This window comes from Mustela erminea, chromosome 14, assembly GCF_009829155.1.
Source record: "Mustela erminea isolate mMusErm1 chromosome 14, mMusErm1.Pri, whole genome shotgun sequence".
NCBI lineage: Eukaryota > Metazoa > Chordata > Mammalia > Carnivora > Mustelidae > Mustela > Mustela erminea.
In genome coordinates, this window is record NC_045627.1 from 80,405,065 (window position 1) to 80,428,845 (window position 23,781).

General features: G+C 50.4%; 1 protein-coding gene across 2 annotated transcripts; it reads right to left on the reverse strand.

The window, feature by feature from the left end:
- Positions 1 to 1,017: 1,017 nt before the first annotated feature.
- SFXN4 (sideroflexin 4) lies at positions 1,018 to 21,567 on the reverse strand. 2 transcript variants are annotated; one of them, XM_032312435.1, is made up of 15 exons: positions 21,416 to 21,567; positions 19,943 to 20,008; positions 18,279 to 18,353; positions 17,660 to 17,686; positions 17,519 to 17,573; positions 14,862 to 14,887; positions 14,101 to 14,154; positions 13,955 to 14,011; positions 13,758 to 13,823; positions 12,880 to 12,952; positions 11,921 to 12,036; positions 8,304 to 8,389; positions 6,763 to 6,880; positions 3,037 to 3,167; positions 1,825 to 1,894 (listed from the first exon to the last, which is right to left on the reverse strand). In XM_032312435.1, coding segments are annotated over exons 1-15 (990 nt in total). In that variant the 5' UTR covers positions 21,455 to 21,567; the 3' UTR covers positions 1,825 to 1,893. The 2 variants fall into 2 exon arrangements, with proteins under 2 accessions (XP_032168327.1, XP_032168326.1); XM_032312436.1 differs by lacking the exon at positions 3,037 to 3,167 and having other exon boundaries at positions 1,018 to 1,894; positions 21,416 to 21,566.
- Positions 21,568 to 23,781: the final 2,214 nt, after the last annotated feature.

A 23,781-nucleotide genomic window follows, 5' to 3' on the forward strand; every position in this document is an offset into this window, starting at 1 on the left:
CCTTTTAACGAAGTGTGAAGACAACCATCATTCTGGCCTAGGGAACCCTGCCTGAAAGCCACAGATAGAGTCCTTGATGATCTGAGGCAGAGTATGTTGGAAATATTTTTCCAGTATGCCAGTGTTTGGGTGCCTACTCTGCCATGCATGGTGTTGTATCCTGAGGCCTCCCTCCCTGATGCACAGCACACACTTCCTGCCCCAGGCACACAGTTTACAGGGGCTCAGGGACAACAAACAGGCTGTTCTGCTGTGGTGTGGCAAGTGCCAGATACAGTATGAGTGCTATGGGAGCACACTGAAGGGGCAACGAATTCATACTATGAATCCTGGAGGGCTTCCTGGAAGGAGTGATGTCCGAGTCAGACCTGATGCATAGGCAAGAGTTAGCCTGGCAGGGAACAGCTGATATGAAGGTCCAGGAAGGAAAGACCATAGTCCATACGAGGAACAGGGTATTGGTCAAGAGTGAGGAAAAGGAGTGGCAAGAGTTGAGTACGGTCAAGGCTCTCGCCTGCCTGTTAAGGATTCTGGACTTGAACTGATGTACTGGGAAGCCCTCCAAGGCTTTTACGCAAGTATTTGTCAGAGCAGGCTGGGGCCCGGATTGGAGGAGCCAGAGGACAGAAGAGTGATACCAGCAGGGGACGCTGTTGGACTGGGTAGGTTGTAGCACTGACCTCAGAGGAATGGGGCTTAGAGACCTGATCCCTTTGGGCTCAGCTACTGAAAGGGCTTGAAGGGGAGGGGAGGAGTAAGGGTGACGATACTGTGTTACGTGGCTGTGCCATTTCCTGAGACTGGGCGGGAAGATGGTCTCAAGTGGGCATCTGGATGGTGGAGCGCATGGCACCTCTGGACGGGCCTGGGCCTGTGGCTCCACGAGCAAGCCCAGGGCTGGGTCTGAGCACCCGGCAGCGTGGCGCTTGGGCCTCGGGGTGGAGCCGGGAGGAGAGAGCAGTTTTAGCAGAGTGTGAGGCGGGTGGAAACAGTGAGGGAAGATGATCTTTGACAAAGTTTGGCTCTCAAAAGTTGTTTGCTTTTTTAATAAGGCTGGTGACTCAAGTAGTTCGTATGCCACCGGGAAGGAGGGAGGAGCTGGAGAGCGAGGCCCTGAGGAAATCAGGAGGCGGGAGGGGCCCAGAGCCCAGGGCCAGGGCCCAGCTGACCTTGCGAGGAGGAGGGAAGGCCGGGCGTGGGTGGCAAGAGGCCTGCAGATTTGGTGCCGGGAGGTTCTGTTGCCGGCCAGCAGTCCTGGTTTTCACTGTGAAGGAGGAGGCAGGGTCGTTCTCCAGTGAGGGGAGAGGAGGCGGACAGCTGAGGGCAAAGATTCTAAGCAGTCCAAAATGGCAGGACGCTGAGGAGGGAGACGGGATGGCTCTGGGGCTCGGAGGCCTTCAGTGCTCACCAGAAGTTTACCGTGAGATGGGCCGTCAGTGCAATGAATGCCTGGGCCCTGGGCCTGGTGGACCCTCCTACTGGATTTTTTCAACGACTCAACTTTCGATAAGTTTATTAGTCATTTCACAGTATCCTTCCGAGGCTGATGAACACCCAGAACACTGACTCCTCCATCAGCCGTTCCTTCTGCCGCCCCGTGCGGGGGGTCAGACAGGACAGCCTCTCCTTTCTCTTCGTCCACCCAGGCTTGAAAGCCCAGGCACTAGCCTGGGGTCGGTCGTGGCCTGTGTACGTGTAAGGCAACATGTGGGCGCGGGCACCTCGGTTCCAGACCTCCCGCAGGGTCCTCCGAATGGATGCCTCGAGCAGCGAGGAAGGTGTTCAAGCAGGAACCAAACTCACTGAAAACGCGTTCTTATACCCCTCTGTTATAGAAGAGTTCTGTTTCTTCGGTCACAGACTGAATTTCCTTTTCGAGCTCACTGCACTGTATCTGAAAAACAAAGTCAAATTCTTCATATTTTATGTGAAGAACTTTCCTTGCCTTAGAAGTTAAAAAAAAAAATTTCAGAAAGCATCTGTTTCCCAGTCCCGCTTTTTTCAGGGATGTCCAGTAGATAGCAAAACACCTAACTTCTGAAACACTTCATTATGGAGAACTGTAACCACAAACAAATGCAGACAGAATATAGTGAACCCTCATATAGTCATCACTCTGGTTTATTAACACTCTGCCAGTCTTCTTTTTTTTAATTTTTAATTTTTTTATTAACATATAATGTATTATTAGCCCCAGGGGTACAGGTCTGTGAATCATCAGGTTTATACTTCACAGCACTCACCATAGCACACACCTTACCCAATGTCCACGACCCAACAGACTCCATTTCTCACCTCAACTCTGGCCCCTGAGAGTCTTGCATGTCCCACCTGCTACCTTCAGGGGAGAGGCTGCTTCCTCAGCCTGGCCATGCAGAACCTGCCATCTGGCCCCAAGCCTCTGGCCTGTCATGCTCAGCCACATGTGCCCAGCTACACTGGACTCAGCTCTCCTGTACCCCCACTTGGAAGGCCCTCCCTCCCCAGTCTCTGCCTGTCCACATCCACCCATGTCCACAGCCTACCTCTTCCGTGTAGCCTTCCTGGCTTGGCTGGCAATTCTCTTCTTTCCCTAATCTCTCTATAGCCTTTCGGTCATGTTTACTTTCTAGCAGGTAAGCATTACTTCCACATGTCACATGTTACCCTTTCTGCAAAAGCCTGTAGCAGACTGCCATCTGCCACACCTGCTCTTTTCTACAGCAGCAGAATTTGAAGTAGATCCAGAAGACCTCAGTTCCCAGCTTCCCTTGCAGTACGGCTTGGCCACATGACTGGGCCAATGCACCAGAGGTGGAAGTGCCACCTGGCCACGTGGAATGAGGAAGGCGCCATCTTGCACCTTGAAGATGGGGCCTAACCCTAGGGATGGTGGCCGCGGAGCTGGAAGGAATTAGACCCCTGCGGACTCTGACACAGAGCTGCCTTACTGGGCTGGCTGCCTCACTGTAGAGAGCAGAATGGAGTCTCTCATGTCAAGCAGGAGCCAGTGTCAAGCAATGATGCGAGCAGTTAAAGGTACAAGGCTAAACGTACCAGCTACGAAGTATCGACGGAACCAGCATCAGCCGAAACCCGAGAACTGGTAACAAGCAGAAGCAGAGGAGGTCCGCAGGGGTCCAAGACCCAACAAAGCCAGCCAGCCAGCCAGCCAGCCAGCCTTTGATCTAAGAGGGTGAGTGCATGTGAGTGGGAGATGGGGGCAGCGGGAAAGAATCTTAAGCAGGTTCCATGCCTAGTGCTGGGCTTGATCTCATGGGTCAGATGCTTAACCAACTGAACCACCCAGGCACCCCCCCCCCATTTAAATCTCTTTAAAAGGAGAAATTTTGCCGTCAGACTCTTCAAATGTGATCCCGCTATGTCTGACCACTTAAAAAAGGCAACTGGCCACCAAAGCTCTGCCAGACTGATGTCTGGACAGAACCGAGATCCTTCCCTCTTGAACATCAGAAGCCGCGAGTGCCCGGAGCTGACCTGGACGGGTCCCGGGCCTCATCTCAACCGCACTGGCGTTTGGTTTGTTCACATCCTACATCCTTCTGTTATTGGTTCGCTGTGGCTTGCCTTCTGTTCTGCTCTGTGCACCGTGTAAGAAGCCAGTGAGTCTGGAATCCTGAACCTGCTTCATCATTGTGATCAACTTTGCTTTATGACTGAATCAAGCTGATGTGGAAAGACACAGGTGTGTGCACCTGCGCAGTGGGCTCAAGACACCCACACTTCATGTGAGGGAGAACAAACCTCCGCTTCGTTGAGGGCACGGTTATTCTGGATCTCAGTTCCAACTGAATGCAACGCTAGTTAATACAGAGCCCTTCCTTCCCCCCACTCCCGGCTACTGGCATCAAACCTGACGCACACATGCAGGTGCCCCCCCCCCCCCCATGCCTTTCTCTTCACTTCCCCTCCCGCCCCCAATCTGAATACTCACAGGTTCTAACCTGTCCAATTCCACTACTTGTAACCGACCGCCACGGACTTACTCTGAACCCCCACCACCTCCAGACAGGAAATGTCTCCTGCCCCCCAGCTGTTCTCCCGGCCTCCAGGACGGCCCCACTGACAGGGTGGCATCCAATGTTTCTAACATACGACCCGACTCAGCCATTCCCCCTTGAAACCTCTCCGTCACCGGCTCCATATGAGCTTCTATCACCGTGGGGGGCCTGTGACGTCCTTCGCCAGCTAGCCCACCCCTCCACAGCCCCACGACCCACAGGGGACTCTGATCTTCTCCCATGCCCCAAGCTCCTCTTCTGTAAAATGGGAATAAACTACTCTGAAAAGTTGTCTTGAAGACAAGAGACTGCCTGGCACAGTCCCCAGGACACAGAAGGTGCTGGATAAACAGAAGTCCTATCCCCTGCCACTGCCCCCAGTGCCCGACTGTTGACGCTGCCTCTGTTGTGCCCACACACCCCGTGCGTGTCTGTGTCCCCCTGCCCTCCCACTGCATCGGCGGCTACTTGTGTGCAGGGGGTCTCTCCCTCTCTGGCCCAATGACCCAAACACATCCATCCAGCCCTGTCATTTGAAGTCCAGGGGCCGCCAGGCTCAAGGAGGCCAGGGAGAGAGATGGCGGTGAAGGGGGAGAGGGCTGCTCTGGCCACTGGTGGGCCACTGGATCAGGAGCATTTTTCTGGGACATTTAAAAAAACCTGGGATGGTTTCAATATTTCAAAATATTCCATAGTTGATGCCACATCCAGGGGGACTTTCTGCAGTGACGGAAATGTTTCATCTGTGTGCCTCTCTATAAGACGGGTGACCTTGTACCTGCAAGGTCCCCAGTCACAGAAAGCAGTCATGAGCCACCAAAATGCTATCACAGAGGAGGGAACCGAGTTACTCCTAACATCGGAAAAACGAATCCCACGACCTATGATGACATGTACAAGACAACTAGAAAGAGACCCAATTATCAAAGAACAAACTCGTTGGCTCTAGACTCTGACTCCCCCACGCCAGTGAAAGGAGCTCTGCAGAAGATTCTTCCCTCGGACTTTTTTTTTTAAAGATATTATTTATTTGGGGCTCCTGGGTGGCTCAGTCGTTAAGCGCCTGCCTTGGGTTCAGGTCATGATCCTGGGGTCCTGGGATCGAGTCCTCCTTTGGGTTCCCTGCTCAGCAGGAAGCCTGCTTCTCCCTCTCCCACTCCCTCTGCTTCTGTTCCCTCTCTCGTGTCTCTCTCTGTCAAATAAATAAATAAAGATCTTAAAGAAAAAAAAAGATTTTATTTCTTTGACAGAGACACAGCAAGAGAGGGAACACAAGCAGGGGGAGTGGGAGGGGGAGAAGCAGGTTCCCACTGAGCAGGGGAGTCCAATGTGGGGATCATGACCCAAGCCGAAGGCAGACGCTTAAAGACTGAGCCACCCAGGCACCCCGTCATTCCCTTGGAATTCAGCCAGGTCAGGAATCCTGGGCTCTGTGGCTCCTTCCCTCCCCAGGTCCCCAGATCAAAGACTCTGGTGGCCACACGCCATTGCTTTCTCATAGCTACTCAAGGGCAAGGCCCCGTTTACTCACAGCTGGCCCCGCACCTCGCTTCTGGTCCACCAGGGGAGGCCCTCTGTGTGTGTGGACAGGATCCAAGAGCCCAGGGGGAGCCAGATTGAGGAAGCAGAGCAGCAGGAACTCCCCCAAGACTGAAAGACTTTTGTCAATGACCTAACCTGCAGGTCAGCTGCCTGCTTCTGAGTACCAACGTGATCCAAAGTAAGTATCTGCAAAAGGGTCACTGTTACTGCAATCTTACTGTGACAAACCGTGTTCTAACAGATGGGCCTGTAAAGAGTAAAAATATTCTCTAACATTTTATTTTAATGAGAAGCTGCCCACCCCATCCCATCCCTTAGCACTCTTAGAGTGAGGAGAGCAGACATCTACGGTAGCCTCAAGTTTCTCTGTTATAGGCTGGCTCAACTGCCCGAACTAATGATTCTGTGAACCTAGAATGACAAAATTTGGGTTTGGAACAAGCTCGCTGCAGAAATTTAAATATTTTTGAAGCCATCACTGATTTTTAACTTCAGTGACAGAAACAGGCATTTGAAATTTCCAGCTCAGAAATGCCAGAAATCAGTAACATCTGTTATATCAGCAATGTCCGCAACAGCAGCGGAGATGCTACTCTCTTCCATTCTCCTTAACAGAGAGGGAAACCGAGTCTCAGAGACTTTCAGCAAATTGACCAAGGTCATGGAGGAGCTGGGACTCTGAATCCAGGTCATCTGACTCATCATAAATTAGAGTATATCCCAGTCTACAGAACTGCGCTAACCCAGTAGCCACTAGTGGCACGTGGGGACACAACTTAAAATTAAATCAGAATAAAAATTCAGCTCCTCAGCCACATCGGCCACATGGCAGGTGCTCAACAGCCACAGAGCCACAGTGGCTAGTGGCTGTCGTATTAGCCCACAGATGAAACCTTTCTGTCACTGCAGAAAGCCCCACTGGATGGGACTTCACAATGGAATATTATGATTATGGAAACTATCCCGAAGGTGTTTTAAATGTCCCAGAAAAATGCTTCTGATACCCCACTAGGAAAAACAGAATCCAAAACTGCACGAGTGATCTGAGGGACAGGATTAAATAAAGTTATTTTTATACTTTTTACACTTGGCAGATTTTTTAGAATTATTTATCTTACTCTTCTGACAATGAGAAGAAAAAAGGTTTTGGGGTATTTTTGTTTGTTTTTTGATTTTTTTTTTTTTTTTTTTAGAAAGAAATTTGAATGGGGGCACTTACCCGTCCCATTTGTGGGAATAGACTAAAAGAAAGTGGCACCATCAGTCCCATTACTAAGACAGTACAAGACAGCTTGAAGGTCCACAATGACCATGGATACTGCCGGAAAAACTGGGTCCTGTAAGAGACAAGGTTAAAGGCTTTTTGGGGGGCTGGCCCCAGGCTTGGATGGTCTTGCGTGCAGCTGTGGCCCATGCCTCGGTTCCCACTCAGCCACAAAGAGGCAGCACTGACCGACTGCCCGATTTGTGTCAAGCCCGCAGTGAAGCACGTCAAGGGCATTGCCTGTGAAACCCAGCCCAGGAGGCAGAGACCCAGGGTCCTGGAACCGGCGGGGGTCTGCATGGACAGACCAGGTGGTGTCGGGTGAGTCACTTCCCCTTTCTGAGCCTGGGGTTTCTTCACACGCAGGATGAAAGGGCCGAGTCAGAGGGGCACCGAGGTCACTCCAGCGTGGATACTCTCGTGGCTGTGGTGGCCACTGGGAAACGACCGCCCTCTCTCCCCCCAGGTAGCTGGTGCCACGAATGGGGTCTAAGGGACAGACTGGAGGGCCCTGGCTTCCACAGGCGCCCTGGCTCTGACCCAGCCAGTGGGGTCCAGGAAGAGCCTGGGCCAGCAGAAGTCTCTACCCCCATCCAGCCGCTGGGCCACAGAGAGGAACACTTGGCTCCAAGCAGCACGCGCCTGCTTCTCAAAAATGTGCTCCTGACGTGGTCGTAAGAAAGGCTTCCTCCCGCCACGCCGGACAGAGGGGACTGGTCAGGTGACCCCATCTGGGCCAACGGACTCCAACTGAGGGGAAGACATTCTCTGCCTTCCCTGGGGTCTGCTGTGTTTTTCATCCCTTGGCAGGAAGCTTAGAGGACATGAGCTGGGAGGTGCGGGCAGCCACGTCCCTCGCAACACGGAGCAGCCAGTGTGTGGCAGGACACAGGGAGCGCACAGCATGGAGACGAGGAGGAGCAGAGCTTCTGCTCGGCGGCCACAGGCTACACAGGTCCCCTGCCCACAGCCAGGATCTAAACCAACACATCTGCCTTCTGGCCTACGCTACTGCGTGTTGGGTTTCTCACACTGGCTGGTCCCCAGGCCTTCCTCCGAAGAGGCCATTTCTTGCTTCTCAAAAGGGATGACGGTCCACTGACTCTGGGCCACTCAGGCTAACTTAACACCCGCTTGCCGTGCAGGGGGAAGGCAGGCTGCAGCAATCCGCCCAGCACATCGGAGCCGGGAGAACCTGTGAACCACCTCAGGCTGGCGTTCAAGACCCGAGGGGCCACACCTCAGCAGGCGCTGGGACGTGTCCAGGGAACACAAAGCTAACAGAGAACAGGGCCTGGGTGAGAGACCAGGGTTAAGGAATGTGCACATCTGGTATCCATGCTGTGGAACCATCAGCTGTGATGAAGAGAGTTTAGCGGGAAGATGACTGAACAAACTTCTCCCGTCCCTCCCACCAGGTTGTGTTTGATGAGTTTCGTAAGGATTTTGAGGGTCGAATGTTTATTCCTACCTGGGGGGGTGTATTTGCCTCTTACCTCACAAAAAAGTGTGAGAAGACTTCAGGGATGAAAGCGGTGGTCCCGAACAGTACTAACCTGGACGTCGCTGTATCTTTAATGGCCTAGCGGGAATGGAAAGGAAGCACCTTAGCACATGGAGTGAGACCACGGCCCGGGATCCTGCAACTTAAGACAGAGATGAGCAAACAGCGGCTCTCCGGTCTCACTTAGGAAAATACCGCACATGAAGAGCGGCAGAGGCAGGCCCTCCCTGTAGAGAGCTGGAGGACGGCGGGGGTTGGTGCCAGGATTTACTTCCCAGGGTGCCTGGGTGGCTCAGTGGGTTAAAGCCTCTACCTTCAGCTCAGGTCATGATCCCAGGGTCCTGGGATGGAGCCCCACATTGGGCTCTCTGCTCGGCACGGAGCCTGCTTCCTCCTCTCTCTCTGCCTGCCTCTCTGCCTACTTGTGATCTCTGTTAAATAAATAAATAAAATCTTAAAAAAAAAAAAAGTATTTACTTTCCACCAACTCCACTGTGGTCTCCCCTTCGGTCTGCCAACTGCCCATTACAATACTCACTAAGCACAAGCAAAGCCTGTAGAAAAATCGTCCCCTTGTGGGCAGGCTGGGTTTGTCACTGAGGACTACCACGTGTTTACCTTTCAATCACTGGGTTAAGCATCGGTCTTCTGCTCAGTTCATGATCTCTGGGCCCTGGGGACTGAGCCCTGCAACCGGCTCCCTCCTCAGCGGAAAGTCTGCTTCTCTCACTCCCTTTGCCACCTCAACCCCCAATGTTCCTACTCTCTCTCTCTCTCAAATAAATGAATAAAATCTTTAAAAATAAATAAACTTTCAGGAATATAAAATAAAACCACTTCAGGAAGAGAAAAGCGGCTGCCGAGGGTGGTGTGTTTCGACGTCAGTGGGACTGTCACCCTGTGTGGGAACGGGACACCCATCCTGAGGGGCACCGGGAGGCCTGGGACAGTTTGCAGCGGAGTGGCTTCCAAGGCCAGCCCCGGGAAAACAGCATGGATCAGCTCCTGAAATCTGATCAAAGGTGCCCTATTACAATCAGATGGTGCTGGTTGCGTCGTTTCTGAAATTTTAGCCGAAGACCATAGGCCAATGATGAAAGAATGCTTATGCTTACGCACAGCTACAGACTCTGATCTTCAGAGGAAGATAGACAAAACAGGAAAAAAAAAAGGGCAGAGCATCAAATCTTCCTTTTATCCTAAATTGGCCTTCATGCAGAAAATGAAGTTCTTCCCTGAGAGATGGACTAGATATCTGGGCTGGGCTAGACATCCACACAGCTCGTGGGGCGTGAGGCCCTCAGCCTCTCCTGGAAGGCTGAGCACCTGCGGCTGAGGGCATGGCTGAGCCGGCTGAGGGCGTGGCTGAGCAGCTAAGGGCGTGGCCAAGGTGAGCCTAGCACAGCTCCTGGCGGTGTGTGGCACACAAGGGCAAGTCGCAGATTAAACAGGTGCTCTCACTCTTCTCCTCAGCTGTGTGCACAGTTTACAGCAGCTCTAACGCCCTGCAGGTAAAGGGAGCCACTGAGAAACACAAACAGACGCCCACATAAAGACCCGCGCATGCTGAGAGCAGCCCAGACTGGACACAGTGCAGACACCCGCTGCCTGGGGAAGGGATCTGCAGATGCCGTCGGTATGGCCATCCATGTGAGGCTGCTCGCCAGAAAAAAAGCAACAGATTGTTGGTGGGTACACGGTACTTCAGAGTGAAGAGTCAGGCACCAAAAACACTTGTATAAGCCACTTACATGAAAGTTGTGCAGAGTCAAAAGTGTGAAGACATTGGGCAGATGAGTGTTTCTCTGGGGCTGGAAAAAGGGAATGACTCAGTGGGCACGAGGGAAATTTTTAGGATGAGTATGTTCTAAATTTGGACTGTGGTGATAACTGCATCACTGCTTACATTTACTAAAATTCATCAAACTAGACTCTCACAATGGATGAATTTTATTGTATGTAAATTATATCTCAATAAAAACAGCTTGCTGGGGTGGCTCTTAGGCACAAAATCTTTATTTCAAAAGCAAGGTTTTTATTTTTGGCAGCCACTTCTCCCCTTGTTACCTGTAATTACTGTGTTTTTACTGTAATTCGTTTAGGAGAGTGGCCACTATTTTCAGACATGTCACTGCACGGGCTGGCAGGAATCTGGTGCACATATCTCATGGTTTATGATCCGCCTTGTGACTTGCAGATAGGGTTTAGAGGAATGTGCTCTGTGAGGTGAGCAATGATGTATTTACTGACTGAACGAGCAGCCATCTTTTCTGACCTCCTCTTCTGCCAACACAGGGGGCAGGAGGTGTCTGGACAGGGGTCCTGACACCGTGAGAAGCTGTTCCCTTCATTTTGCACTGGGCTGTTCCGTGCTGTTCCTCATGCCATTTGCAAACAACTGCCTCAAATTCCACTCTTTAGCTAACGTCACTTCATGGAGACCAAAAAAAAAACAAAACAAAACAAAACAAAAAAACCTCACCTGCTAAGAAGGTATTTTTTAAAAAGTCCACAGCCAAAATGAGACTACCCTAGACCATCCCAGTTTCTCTAAGCTGAATGTACACAGATGCCACTGTGCTGAATGGATCAAAAGAATAAAATAGTTAATAATAAATCTTATTAACAATTGAGGCCTGTTAGAGGCGTTCTGGTGAGAGCACTGAATTTCTTTAGGCCATTTTTTTTTTTTTTAAGATTTTGTTTATTTATTTGAGAGAGAGAGAGCATGTGGACAAGCAGGGGGAGAGGCAGAGGGAGAGAGAAGGGGAGAAACAGGCTCCCAGTCATGTAGGAAGCCCGACTCAAGCGAGGCTCGACCCCTGGGCCCTGGGATCATGACCCGAGCCCTGGGCAGACGCTTCACTGACTAAGCCACCCAGGTGCTGAAGGCCACTCTCTGAGAGCAAACTGGTCCTTCAAGATGAAGACTATAAGAAAATCTGCTGTGAGGTGGAGAAGAAACATTTCTCTTAAACCCAGAGAGGCGGGTTCACCGACTTCCACGAGCACAGAGCAGCCTGCGGGCCAGAAGCTCAGCTGGAAGAACAGTGGCCCAGAACAGAAGAGAGAGGCCCAGTGTCTGGCGGGGGCCCGTCCGTGGCGGTCAGTCATGCTGTCGCGCCGCTGCGTAGATGCGGCTAACATCTACAGTCCGTTAACTTTAAATAAGATTACTTTCCACAGTGTGACTGGGCCTCATTTAATCAGCTGGAGAGCCTTGAGAGCAAAATCTAGAAGGTTTTCTTCCCAAAGAAGAAAACCTGCCTAAAGACGACAGCACAGGCTCCTGTGTTTCTAGCTGCCGGGAGTTGGTAAGTTTCTAGCCCCTGCCGCGGGGGCTGACACCTGACTAGCCTACAAGCCCTACAATTGCGTGAGCCAATTATAATCAATCAATATCCTATTGGTTGTTTCTCTGGAAACCCAGACTAACACATCATCTTTTAAACATCGTGGTCCAAAATGTAAAACCACTCCCTCCACATGCGGGGAAAAAGGATAAGGCAAGATTGAAGGGAGATATGACTTTGTTCCCAGCTCTCAAACAGACAACTCCATGCTCTAGCCAAAAGGCAAGCCAGCTAGGGATCCATGGGATCCTCCTACCTTTGTCCCGGCTTTTCTGGAATAGCCCATGACATTGCCTTCTTTGTCCATGACTTCAATGCCTCGAATGGGCTCCAGACTTCGGGTGGCAACAACATTCATTCCACTAACGTGGGCTGTGGGTGTGAAGAAGAAAATGCACCATGGCAAGTGAGTTTGCTCCAATGGAGGAACATCCTTTCTGGTGTCAAGCGTCTTTCTCTGATGGCCATGCTTCCCCACCCCTCAAGTGGTCAGGAGTTGGCTAACTATGTTCTGTCCCGGGGCTTTGGAGCTGGGTCAGAACTGCTGGCCTCCCACTCTGGGGTCCTGACCACGACAGCACCAGGCTCTGGCACCCCTGCAGGTCCAGTCCAGCCCCCTGACAGGATTCCAGGACAAATCCCTGGGTCCTTGAAATATGGCCCCCTTTTGTGCTATAGCTGGTCTGACTAGGTTTCTGTTAACAGTTTCCCCGTTACAATTTTCAAACTCAAATCTGGGGTGTGAGTCAGTGAACCTGCGGGCTGGCAAACTTCAAACTATTGGTTAATTATGTCTGTCACTTCCACTGGAGTCAGCCCACCAGGATGGAGCTCCCTAGGCCACCCACTGCTCCGTGTATGACCCTAGGACAGTTCCTTAAAGTCCTTCCTATCTCAGCCTCCCCATCTGGAAATGGAGGAATGACATTACTACCCACACGTTTTGGGCAGGACAAAGTGAAACTGAACAGGCAGAGGGCTGGCACTGTCTTTAGGGTGAATCTGTGTTCCTGGGTGTGTGTTTATCCTTTGACAATGGAAAACACGGCTATAAAGCAACTGTCACTCTCAAACCAAGGGCCCAACTTGGGCCTGGAGGCCTCAGGAAGCTGCAAGCAGCAGCTGTCATCAGTCACCATGTGGCCAAGGGACCAGGCTGTCCCTGAAGGTGTAGGAAGGCTCAAAGGGCACGGAGATCACATGCTTCCTGCTTACTGAGAATGATGATGGGAAGGGCTCTTTTCAACAAAACGTGATTCACCCGCATCTGGAACAAAACAGGAAATAACTAGAAAAAGAAGAGAGAAAAGCCATTATTACACAGACCAAAGAGTCAGCTGAACACACTCAGTAGCAGAGAGCTGGCATCGACCTAGCTCCTATCCCAGTGCGGGCCACCACAAGTGCTCTCCATGTATTTTCTAATTCTTGCAACACTGAGGTGTTCGCCTGATTATCAGAGGAACACACGGAGGCTTAGGGAGGTAACTTGTCCAGAGTCTCTGAGCTGCTAAGAATTTGAGTCTTGGGGCCAGCCCAGGCTTATCTGACTCTAATGTTTATATTTTTAACCATCACAGTATCCTGATATCCAAAGCAATACACAACATGTATAACATGTTTATGTAGTTTAAGAAAATTTTTTTTTCTTAAGTAAATTTTTTTAAAAAGGTTAGAGTACTGAGTAGATGCCTAGACACCTGGGATACTCCTATGGTTATTCAGGGGGTGACAGGATGACAGGGGACCACTTCCCTTCTTATGTCTTAGCCATACTTTCCTTCTTCCTTTCTTTTTAAGATTTTATTTAGTTAGTTGACAGAGAAAGAGAGAGCGCACAAGCAGGGAGAGCAATGGGCAGAGGGAGAGGGAGAAGCGGACACCCAGCCGAGCAGGGAGCCTGACGTGGGACCTGGTCCCAGCACCCCGGGATCATGACCTGAGCCGAAGGCAGGCGTTTAACGGACTGAGCCACCTAGGCGCCCCTTGGCCATACTTTCTAAATTGTTTAAGCTGAAACAAATCTGTAATTCAGAATAGTTTCTTTTGATCTGAGGAATGAAACAGATTTGACAGATTTTTAAAATACCCACTCCAAAAAAGGAGGAAGAGGCGATCACTCCTGTCCCTAGTAACAGACTCTCATATAGGTGACGATTCTAAGGAAGAAACAAAAGTAAGTATTCAGCAAACACCATGGTTTTACCCAGGGAAGATTATTAAAACAAACAAACAAACTCTAAAAGAAATAACACAGAATGGCCTATCCCCTGGGCCTCATAATACTCACATAACTTGCATTCCCATTGACCATGTTGAATGCTGTAGTGTAGGTATAGAAGGAAACCTGCAGAAAGACAGAGGCACACAGATCACACGCTACGATCATGTGAGCACAGAAGAATGCAGGAATCATGAAATAGAAATGGTTTTTACCTGAGGTAAAACCAGGGACTTCAGACTTTTTACCGACAGCATCGAGAAAAATACCTTTTAAGAAAATAAAGCGGAGTTTAAGTGTTTGGGGGAGGGAGAGCTTGCCAGGGGGCAAAGAACTTCGCAGGGAAGATGCTGCACTGAGGCGCCCCCCCTCCCACCCCCCGCCAGGAACTGGGATGAGGAGGTGTCCAGGCGGTGGCGAGTGATGCTCAGTGAACACCTACAGGACACTGAGGACACCTGGGGGCGTCTCACAGTGGTCCCAGCTTCCAAGCTGTGCAATGCTACAGGACGGGGCAGCTGGGGAGCAGGCACTCCCAAGTGGACACAGCCACAGGGCAGGTGTGGAAGAAGTGACAGAGAGTCCAGGTGGGACAGCCTCGCCGGGGGGCCGTTCCAGATCCCAAATGAGGGTAAGTATGGGGGCTAAGGGTCAAGGGAGAGAAGGTAACGGACGATAACGTGTGCCGGAGGCAGGGAGCCTGTCTCCATCTCCTCGGTAGTGCTCTGTGCACACCAGGCATCCAAACAAAGGATCACCTCATGACGCTGGGACCTTGCACAGGCTGGAGCGCCTGACTAGGGAAGCGTGCGGACTGGGTGAAGTCACGTGAGTAGCAGACAAGGGTCAGAGACGGGGCGTCCACAGCCATCTACCAGGCTGTGGTGGGACAGGGGTCCAGAGCAGGAGGACACAAACCACTGAGGTTAGGAGATGAGGGACGTCCTCCTGCACCTGGGGTGTCAAGCCGACTCACCATGGGCGCCGTGAAAGGTAGGAAAGCTGGCAAAGAAGAGAAGAGGGTCAGTGACCGCCGCTGCCCAGGCCGAGAGAGGAGGCCAGAAAGGGGCGCCCCCCCAACCTGAGAACCTGCCCTCTAGCACCCTGAAAGCACGGGCACCAAAGGACAGTCTATTTACTCATTCTGTTATTTTTCCTAATAATAACCAAGTGCGTAAGGCAAGCATTTCAGTCAGCACCATCCAGAAAGACCTAAGGAGGCCCCCTCCGGCCTTTGCAGTCCTTCTCACCGGAGGCAAGAGTATCATAACCTATTCATCCTTCACGGCAAACCGAGCATACTCGTGATGCCGTCATTTATGAGAAGAAACCTGGATTTGCTCTTCATGCCTCTTCCTAGCACAGAGATCCTAAAACCCTTGGAATTTCCTGAGAATAGCAATAAAAACATGAAATGGAGGACGCCTGGGTGGCTCAGTGAGGTAAGCCTCTGCCTTCAGCTCAGGTCATGATCTCAGGGTCCTGGGATCAAGCCCTGCATCTGGCTTTCTGCTCAGCAGAGAGCCTGATCCCGCCGCCCCCACCCCCCCCCGCCACCCCTCTGTCTGCCTGCCTCTCTGCCTCCTTGTGATCTCTCTCTCTGTGTCAAATAAATACATAAAATCTTTAAGAAAAAAAAAAAGGAGAAATGGGTGTCTTTTTTACCCTAACAGCCCCTTTCCACCTCACTTGAGCTGATGTTAATAAGGGGATGTTTGGAAAGCCCCTTAGGAGGGGGCTGGTTGCTAGGGGAAGGGGCGGGTGGGGGAAGTGGGGGTTGGAGCTCTCAGTCCCACCTGCTGCCTCCAGGGAGGGGAAAGGGGCTGGAGGCAGGGCTAGTCACAGTGGCCTGGGATTTCGTCCACCATACTAACAAAGCCTCCCTTCTCGCAGTGGCAGCATTTCTGGTTTGCTGAGCATGGGCGGGAGCTGGGGAGGGTGTGGAAGCCCCGCCCTCCCCAGCCCCACCCCCAAAGCCCTGAGCATCTCTTCCATCTGTTCCCTTTCTTAATAAACCGGAGAACCTAGTAAGGAAAACATCTTCTCGAGGTCCGCGAGCCATACCAGCAATTTCAAACCCAAGGAGGGAGGTGTGGGAAGCTCCAACCTACAGCGGGTTGCTCAGACGTCCAGGTGAGAATTTGGACTTTCAGTTGGCATCTGAAGAGGGGTGGTCTTGTGGGACTGAGCCCTTCACTCGTGGGGTCTCCTGCTGCCTCCAGGTCAAGAGGATCAGAGTGGAAAGAGTGAAAACTGTAGGACATGCCACAGGTGCTGCAGAATTGAAGGCTGTGGGAAAAGCCTGCATATCGGGTATCAGAAGTGAAACCTCAGGAGTGCCTGGCGGGCTCAGTTGGTAGAACATGCAACTCTCCATCTTGGGGGTCATGAGTTTGAGCCCCATGTTGGGTGTACAGATTACTTAAAAGAATGCCAACTCACATGGATAGGCTTAAAAAAAAAGTGAAGCATCGAGAGGAGGAGCAAGGGTTTTTCCTTCATAACATCTATCAGGACAGATGCAAACATGCACACTCTCTTCTGCCCACAGAACTCATTCACACAAAGAGGATTACTATATGCTGTTTTATACTTTGCCTTTTTCCTCCTTAATACTGGTTCCTAGAGACTCATTCTTTTACACTAACACACAGGAGGTACCTCAGACTTTTTTTAAATGTTTCTTTTTTTTAAAAAAAAGATTATTTATTTATTTGACAGAGAGAGAGAGAGAGATCATAAGCAGGCAGAGAGGCACGCGGGGGGGGGGGGGGAAGCAGGCTTCCTGCTGAGCAGAGAGCCCCATGCAGAGCTTGATCCCAGGACCCTGAGGTCATGACCTGAGCTGAAGGCAGAGGCTTTAACCCATTGAGCCACCCAAGTGCCCCGGTACCTTTTAATGGATTATTTAACTACAGTCTGAATTGTTGGATATTCATGTTGTTTCCAGTTTCTTGTTTATAACAGAGAGAATTTTATAGTTAAAGGGGCCCTTTACAATCATGGGTTTTATTCCCCTCATGATACTTAACATACAGGGAGAGAGAATAATACACAGAGTTCAAAACACTTTTTGAGTTACAAGTTCTGGAACCACCAATGAAATGATTGTGTGTTTCTTGGGAGATGACAGAGTGAAGCAGGTTCCACACCCAGGCCTGTGCCCTCACCCCTAATGTCCCAGATCTTTCCAAGGACTGGACACAGCTCCAGGTCCCAAACCTGCTCTTTTCCACTATCAACCCCAGACTCTGATGCAAACATCTTTTTTTTTTTTTTTTTTTTTTTTTAAGATTTTATTTATTTATCAGAGAGAGAGAGAGGGAGAGAGAGCGTGCACAGGCAGACAGAATGGCAGGCAGAGGCAGAGGGAGAAGCAGGCTTCCTGCCGAGCAAGGAGCCCGATATGGGACTCGATCCTACGACGCTGGGATCATGACCTGAGCCGAAGGCAGCTGCTCAACCAACTGAGCCACCCAGGCGTCCCGCAACCATCCTTTTTAAGCTATGATTTCCACACTCACTGTCAGAAATCCTTCTAGGAAAATAATAATAATAATAATAAGGCAGACTTTTTGAACTGTTACAAACCATGTTTTCCCAACCCACTTCTGAAAATTAGAATCAGCTCACCTGCAGGTCGAAAAGGAACGGGGATCAGTTTGCTGCTGTCGGGATGCACTGTTGACTTCACAAAAGTAAACACAAAGCTTAGACTCATGTTGGGCTTTGTTTTTGTCAGAGGGTAAAAATTAGGAAATGGCTGAAACTTACGAGACTTCTCTTCCAGGCGTCTTTTATCTAACAAGAGAAAAAATAAGCAAGAGCTCTTAAAGGTAAATTGGCAGCAAAAGAGAAAAAAAACCCCATCTCCACTCCAGCCTACCCCTGGCTCAGAAAAGAGCAGGCCGTTTGCAAGTGACGCCTGTGTGATTTCCACAGGCTGCTTGATGGGAGTGATGTTTGTGGACTCTGGAAAGCCCCATCCCCGGCAAGATAGACAACAAATACTGGTTTAAGTCTTGGGGCAGGAGTGTGACCCTGATCTGGAACACTGCCTCTAATGGGAAATGGATTCTGACTTCAGAGGACTGTCTGCATTCCGGAGTTTGCCGTGGGGCTGTAGGGATCAGCCACAGAGAATCCCCACTAATGTCTGAGCACAGAAGAACCCTGGGAGTTTTTTTTCTCCTTAATACTAGTCTCTCCTACTAGTAATCTGGTTAATGAAAAAGAATTCTAATTACATCTAAAAACACTAACCAAGTTTTGAAAAGCAGATCCCTTGGGTGGTGTTTACTAATGACAAAACTCCACCTGATTTCAGACCACGCAAGCAGAGATCTCCTGAAGGCAACCACACCCAACCTTGAACCCAGCACAGGAGACATACCCTTTGGTTCTCCAAGTCCCGGATGGCTGCATCTTCATTTTTTAACAATAGTTGCCTTGATTTCTCTATTTTTTCCTATAATCAGATAGAAAGAAATCAAGCAATGATACCATGATTTAGATCCGTCCAAATGGTTTAGGAATCCCACGCTCATTTACACCTGATTTCAATGCAACACGTGGCCAAGGCTCTCTACTCCCTGATAGTTTCCATGAGGGCAGTGCTGTGTGTCACCCAGATTTAGAGCTCCAGCAGCTTGACCCACTGGTGGCTGCCACCTCCCCCTGCCCCTAGACATCTGAGGACAGCTGTCTCCTTGAGTGCTACCCCCATCCGCCTGGCTTTGTAAGTTAGGAACCTGGAAGTCCCTCCTCTCTCTTCCTCCCGCATCTGGTCCACTCAGGCTTACTTCCTCTCTTCATTTTTTCTTAATTTGAGAAAAAAGAATTAAATACAGAAAAGACAATGAAATGAGTTAACACTCATAATCCCCTTATCCAGAATTAACAACGGTAAACATTCAGTCTTATCTGCTTCCAATTTTTTCTTTTTTTTTCCCCCCAAAAGCCATCACCCCCAGTTTTGTGTCTCCCCATTCTATCAGAAGTAACCACTATTATGAGTTCAAGGTATTAATCCGAGTCCACTTTTTTATACTTATATATATACACAAATACATGTATCTGTAAACAAAGTAGTAGTATTGGGTCTTTGTATTGTAATTTGCATAAATATTATCCTTTAAGCATCCCGCTTTTTCCATTAAACACTGTAGACATGTTTTCCCTTTAGCATCATGTATGCTGTTTCCCACTTAATATATACATTGATAACTAGATCATCACTGTTAACTTTTATTAGTGTTCCACTGTATGAATATACCACGTTATGTTTCTCTATTTCCCTACTGATGGGAATTCAGGTTGTTTTTCTCTATTCCAAACAAGGCTGTGTGGAAGATCTTGCGAACAAGGATGGGAGTGTCCCTGTGAGTCTGGCCCTGAAGGACTGCTGCTGGGAATACACCATCTCCTCCTCTTGTGCCCTCGGCCACACCTGGTGCAAACCCTTGTCTCCGCTTGGACAGCCGAGCCATCCCCTGAGCAGATCACCTTACCTACCGTCTGGTCCCCTCTGATTACTCACCACATGGTGACCAAAGAGACCCTCTGGAACACAAACCTCACCTTGGCCCTGTAGGCCAAATACAATCCCTCCCATATGAAGCCCCTGAGGGCCTGTCTGCTCCCCCACATTAAAAGCCCCACTGACTGGACCACCTGCTCTCTCGCCTGGGCTTTGCTTATAGTCCCCTCTGTTTGGCCTTTCCTGCCTGCCTCCTCCTTCCAGCTCTCCCTCAACACCCTCCCCGAGTTTCCTGCCGCACCCCTCCCATAGCCCCCTAGGTCTAGGTCGGTGGCCACCTTTGTCCGTCTGTCTTCCGTTACCAGGGACTTGTTTTGATCCCTTCTGAAGCAGCAACACCAACCTTGGTGTTACTGGTCTGCTTTTGTTTATCAACCTTCCAATCTAATGAGCTCATTTGGAAAGAACAAAACATAATATATATGGATTCTGTTTCAATTGCTTTCAAAGGGATGCAGTCTTCACATTTCAGAAAAAAATGTAAAATGTCTTATCTCAGAAAACAAGGAAGTACTTACAATTGAAACAACCAAATTTGTAGGATCCAACAATTCTGTCCACTGAAGAAATCTCTGAATGAAAGACTTAAGAGGGAGAAAAGCACCAGAGAGGTTAAAGGTGGCAGAAAAAGAGACAATATGGTAATAATAATAATAAGCATTATTTTTGAGACCCTTACAGGGCCTTTCAATGGAAGCACCTCCAGGAATCTTCAGGACAGCCCCAGGATCTTAAAGGTGAGGAAAGAGGCATAGAAAAGCTCAAGAGCATACCCAGGGAAACCCAGCTAGGAAAGGACTCATTAGCTTGTGCTCTTAACCACTCCAACATCAAATTACTCTTGAAGGTTAAAAGCCCAGATTTTGGGGTCAAATGGGCCTAGTCCCCATCCCACAAATGACTTTGAACCAACTACCTAGAAGGGTCTCAGCGTTTGTTTCTTTACCCTCTTATCCTTGTTATAAGGCTTGAGTCGTAAAGAACAGGACACCCCCAGCAAGGCCTTAGTAAAGGCTGCCTGATCACACCTGGAGGCATGATTTGCTCCCAAGAGTACCCCCCCACCCCACCCCCACCCCCACCCCCCGCCCAACGTTGAGCCCTGGCTCTGCCAAGAAAGCTCGAACTCCCTTTCCCTTTCAACTTCCCCACCTAAGAAAACCTGTCTGGGCCCTACTTTAGGTAAGGTTGAAAGAGAACACTCTAGAATTATACTGTCCATTTAGCCCCATGTGGCTATGGAGCCCTTGAAATGTGGCCAGGCCAAAATGAAGTATGCTGTATGTGTAAAATATACCCAGATTTCAAAGACTTTCTAGGGGGGAAAAAAAAAAGGCATGTAAATACCTCACTAATAATTTTTATATCGATTACGTGTTGAGATGTTAATATCTTATATTTGTTGGGCAAAATACAATATATTATTAAAATTAATTTCAGCTGTTCCTTTTACCCCTTTGACCGTGGATACTAGAAAATTTTAAATGACCTATAGGGCTCGCATCACATTTCCATTGGGCAGCGCCGCCCAGTCACCGCCTGGAGGCGGGGCCGCAGCGACTTCCGGTCCTTGGCGGGCCCCACGACCACCGCGTCATTTGAGTGGTCGAGCCTACCAGGTTGGGAGGCTGGGGGCTCCTGAGAGCACCTCTTCCTCTCCAACCTGATGCTCAGGAACAGCTCAGGCTGTCCTGTCAGAGGACACACACCTGCGGGGGACGGGGGAGCTGACTCCCCAGGGCAGGGCGACCTAGTGGCGACCCTCGCTAGCCAGGCCTGGGGCGGAGATGACACGCGGTAACGGCCGTGGCTGTCCGCATCCCGCACTCATGGGTTTCCCCTTCGTCCCCTCCCCGGGTCTGAGGTGGGAAGGCGGGTGGTGCGACCACGTGGCCTGCCCAAGGTCACCCGGGCCAGCCGGCGACTCCTCGCGGCGACTTCACGGGGCCCAGGGCCACCCCGCCCCCAGCCGCGCCGGGCCCGGGCCGTACGTGACGTTCGGCGATCCAGAAGCGCACGTTGGGCTCCATGAGGGAGCCGCGCTGCCGCACCCAGGGACCCGCTCGGCCCCCGCGCTTCCTCCTACCGCTCGGCTTCCTGGGACCGGTGTGGCCGCCGGGCCACGCGGAGGAGGAGTCGGGCAACGTGCCCCGCCCCGGGCGTGCGCGCGCGTCCCCCTCCCCGCGGCGGCTTCCTGGCGCGCTCGCGGCTCGGTGTCGCCGCGTGCCTGCGCCCTGCCCTCGCGCCTGGTGTGCCCGCTGCCGGGTCTCCGAACTCCCGCTGCCCGCTGTCACCGCGCGCCGGCGCTCCAGCGCCCCAGATCCCACGCCTCCACCCCCGCTCCGGTCCCCGTGAGCCTGCCCACCTTCCCACCCACCAAGTCTTCCCGACCTTAACTCCCGTTAGGGTAGCTGGGCCGCTTCCAGCCTGGGGTCGGGATGGTGGGGGGGGTGGGGTCACCTACGGGAATCCTCGTATCACAGGACCTACTGAGAACCTGCATCTGACCCAGATGACAGGTGCGCCTGCCTTTTGGACATTATGGTGGAAAATCTTCAGTTGCCCTTCACGTCCGAAGCAGAGGGCACTGGGGATAGTCAGGGCTGGCTACTTCATTTTCACGGTGAAATTTGAAAATGTGGTTCCTCTTATTTTAAAAAAGTTGAGAACTTAGAGGTACCTGGGTTGTGCGGTGGGTTTAGCCTCCGGCTCTTGGTTTGGCTCGTGATCTAAGGGTAGAAGGATCAAGCCCTGCCCCTGGCTATCGCTCAGTGTGGAGTCTGCTCGGATTCTCTCCCTCTTCCCTCTGACCCTCCTGGTTGTGCTGGAAAATAAATGAGTAAATCTTAAAAAAAAAAAAAAAAAAAAAAAAAAAGAAGAAGAAGAAGAAGAAGAAGAAGAAAATTTAAAAAGTAACCAGAGAATTAAACAAGGTCCAGTTCCTTTCAAAGTGAGGGTCCCTGCCTTGGCCTGTGATGGGGGCACCGCACACAGTGCAAAGTGCTGTCTGGGGCAGATCAGTTCCTTCCTTTGCATACCAGCTCAGGCAGGGGCTGGTTGTAGAGAAAAGAGGCACGTGCCTTCCTCCTGCGGCTGCCTCGCCTAGCCCACGACCCCTGTGCTAGGGTGGGTGGGGGTTGTGTGTGTTTGTTGAATGCATGTTCCTGGATGTTTAAGGAGTTCAGGGGTCCTCATGAGACTTGGGTTGAGGACCCAGCACCACCCATTACTTAGTTGGATGGTTCTGGTCAAGTCAATATCAGTGGGTCTATTTACTCATTTGTAAAATGAGGACAATAATTGTACCTATTTTAAGGTTTTGTTGAGGTTCAATGAGATAAAACAGGTGAGTCCTAATGACACTGGGTCCACTGAAAATGTTGTTTGGACCTTTGATACTCAGCTGGCCTCTTCATCCCTTGCCTTGCCTTCCCCTCCAGGGACATGAAACCAGCTTATGGTTTTCTTCAGGCCAACATAACTTGACAGCTTCTTTTGCTCAGTTCACCTGGCTCACTTTTCTGTAGCCTCCAGAGTTCATCTCCTTTCCCAGGAAGTTCTCCCCTATGCCCACAGCTGGGTAAGGTGCCCCTCCTAGGTGTTCCTCTTCTGCCCCAGGAATGCCTCCCATGTGCCAGTGTTTAGCACACCTATATTATTCTGTTGGCTCTACCCTCAAGCATGTCACAGATCCAGCCCTGCCACTCTTCTTAGGACCCTCATGGTCTAGTCTTAACAAAGGAGCCACAGTGATCCTCATAGAACAAGTTGATGTGACTCTTGTCGAAACCTTCCTTACACGTCCCATCTTAGAAGAGAATCCGAAGTCGGTAGCTTGTTCAAGTCTCTGCTCTAGCCCTTGCTCCGGTTTGTTTCCCTTCCAAACATTCTATGTATTTTTATTCTATTTATTGGGTTTCCCCCTCTAGAATGGAACTGCATGAAGGAAGGAGGTTGTCTTTCCTTGTTCACCCTAGTGCTTCCAGCATGGGGCATGTGGCAAGCACTCGGGATTTACTGAAATAACGATTAAATGCTTCTGTCTCTCTCTTGCCGGAACCTGAGTTCTTTGGGTGTAGAGCCGGTGTCTTACTCATTTTTGTGGGCCCTGAGTTCAATGCTCCAAAAATGCTGGCTGATAAAATTAGAAGAAAAACTAGAGCCCTGTAATATAAGCTGAGCCAACAATTAATGATATTATACATGCAAATATTTTAAAATATGTTTATTATGTACTTTACATTGAGCATTTCAGAAAAGAATTACAATGATTTCAAAATACAATTTAATAAATAGCCTTTATAATTACACCCAATCAATATCTAGAATTGTATGTAGACCCTATGCAGCTAACAAC

Bases quoted from the DNA above. Each gene is read 5' to 3' on its own strand.
- SFXN4 (XM_032312435.1), bottom strand. From the start codon at position 21,454: ATGGAGCCCAACGTGCGCTTCTGGATCGCCGAACGTCAC. The intron at 20,009-21,415 runs GTACGGCCCGGG...CTCCCTCTTAAG, and splicing joins TCTGGATCGCCGAACGTCAC to TCTTTCATTCAGAGATTTCT. The intron at 8,390-11,920 runs GTAGGAGGATCC...CATTCCCGCTAG, and splicing joins CCAGAAAAGCCGGGACAAAG to GCCATTAAAGATACAGCGAC.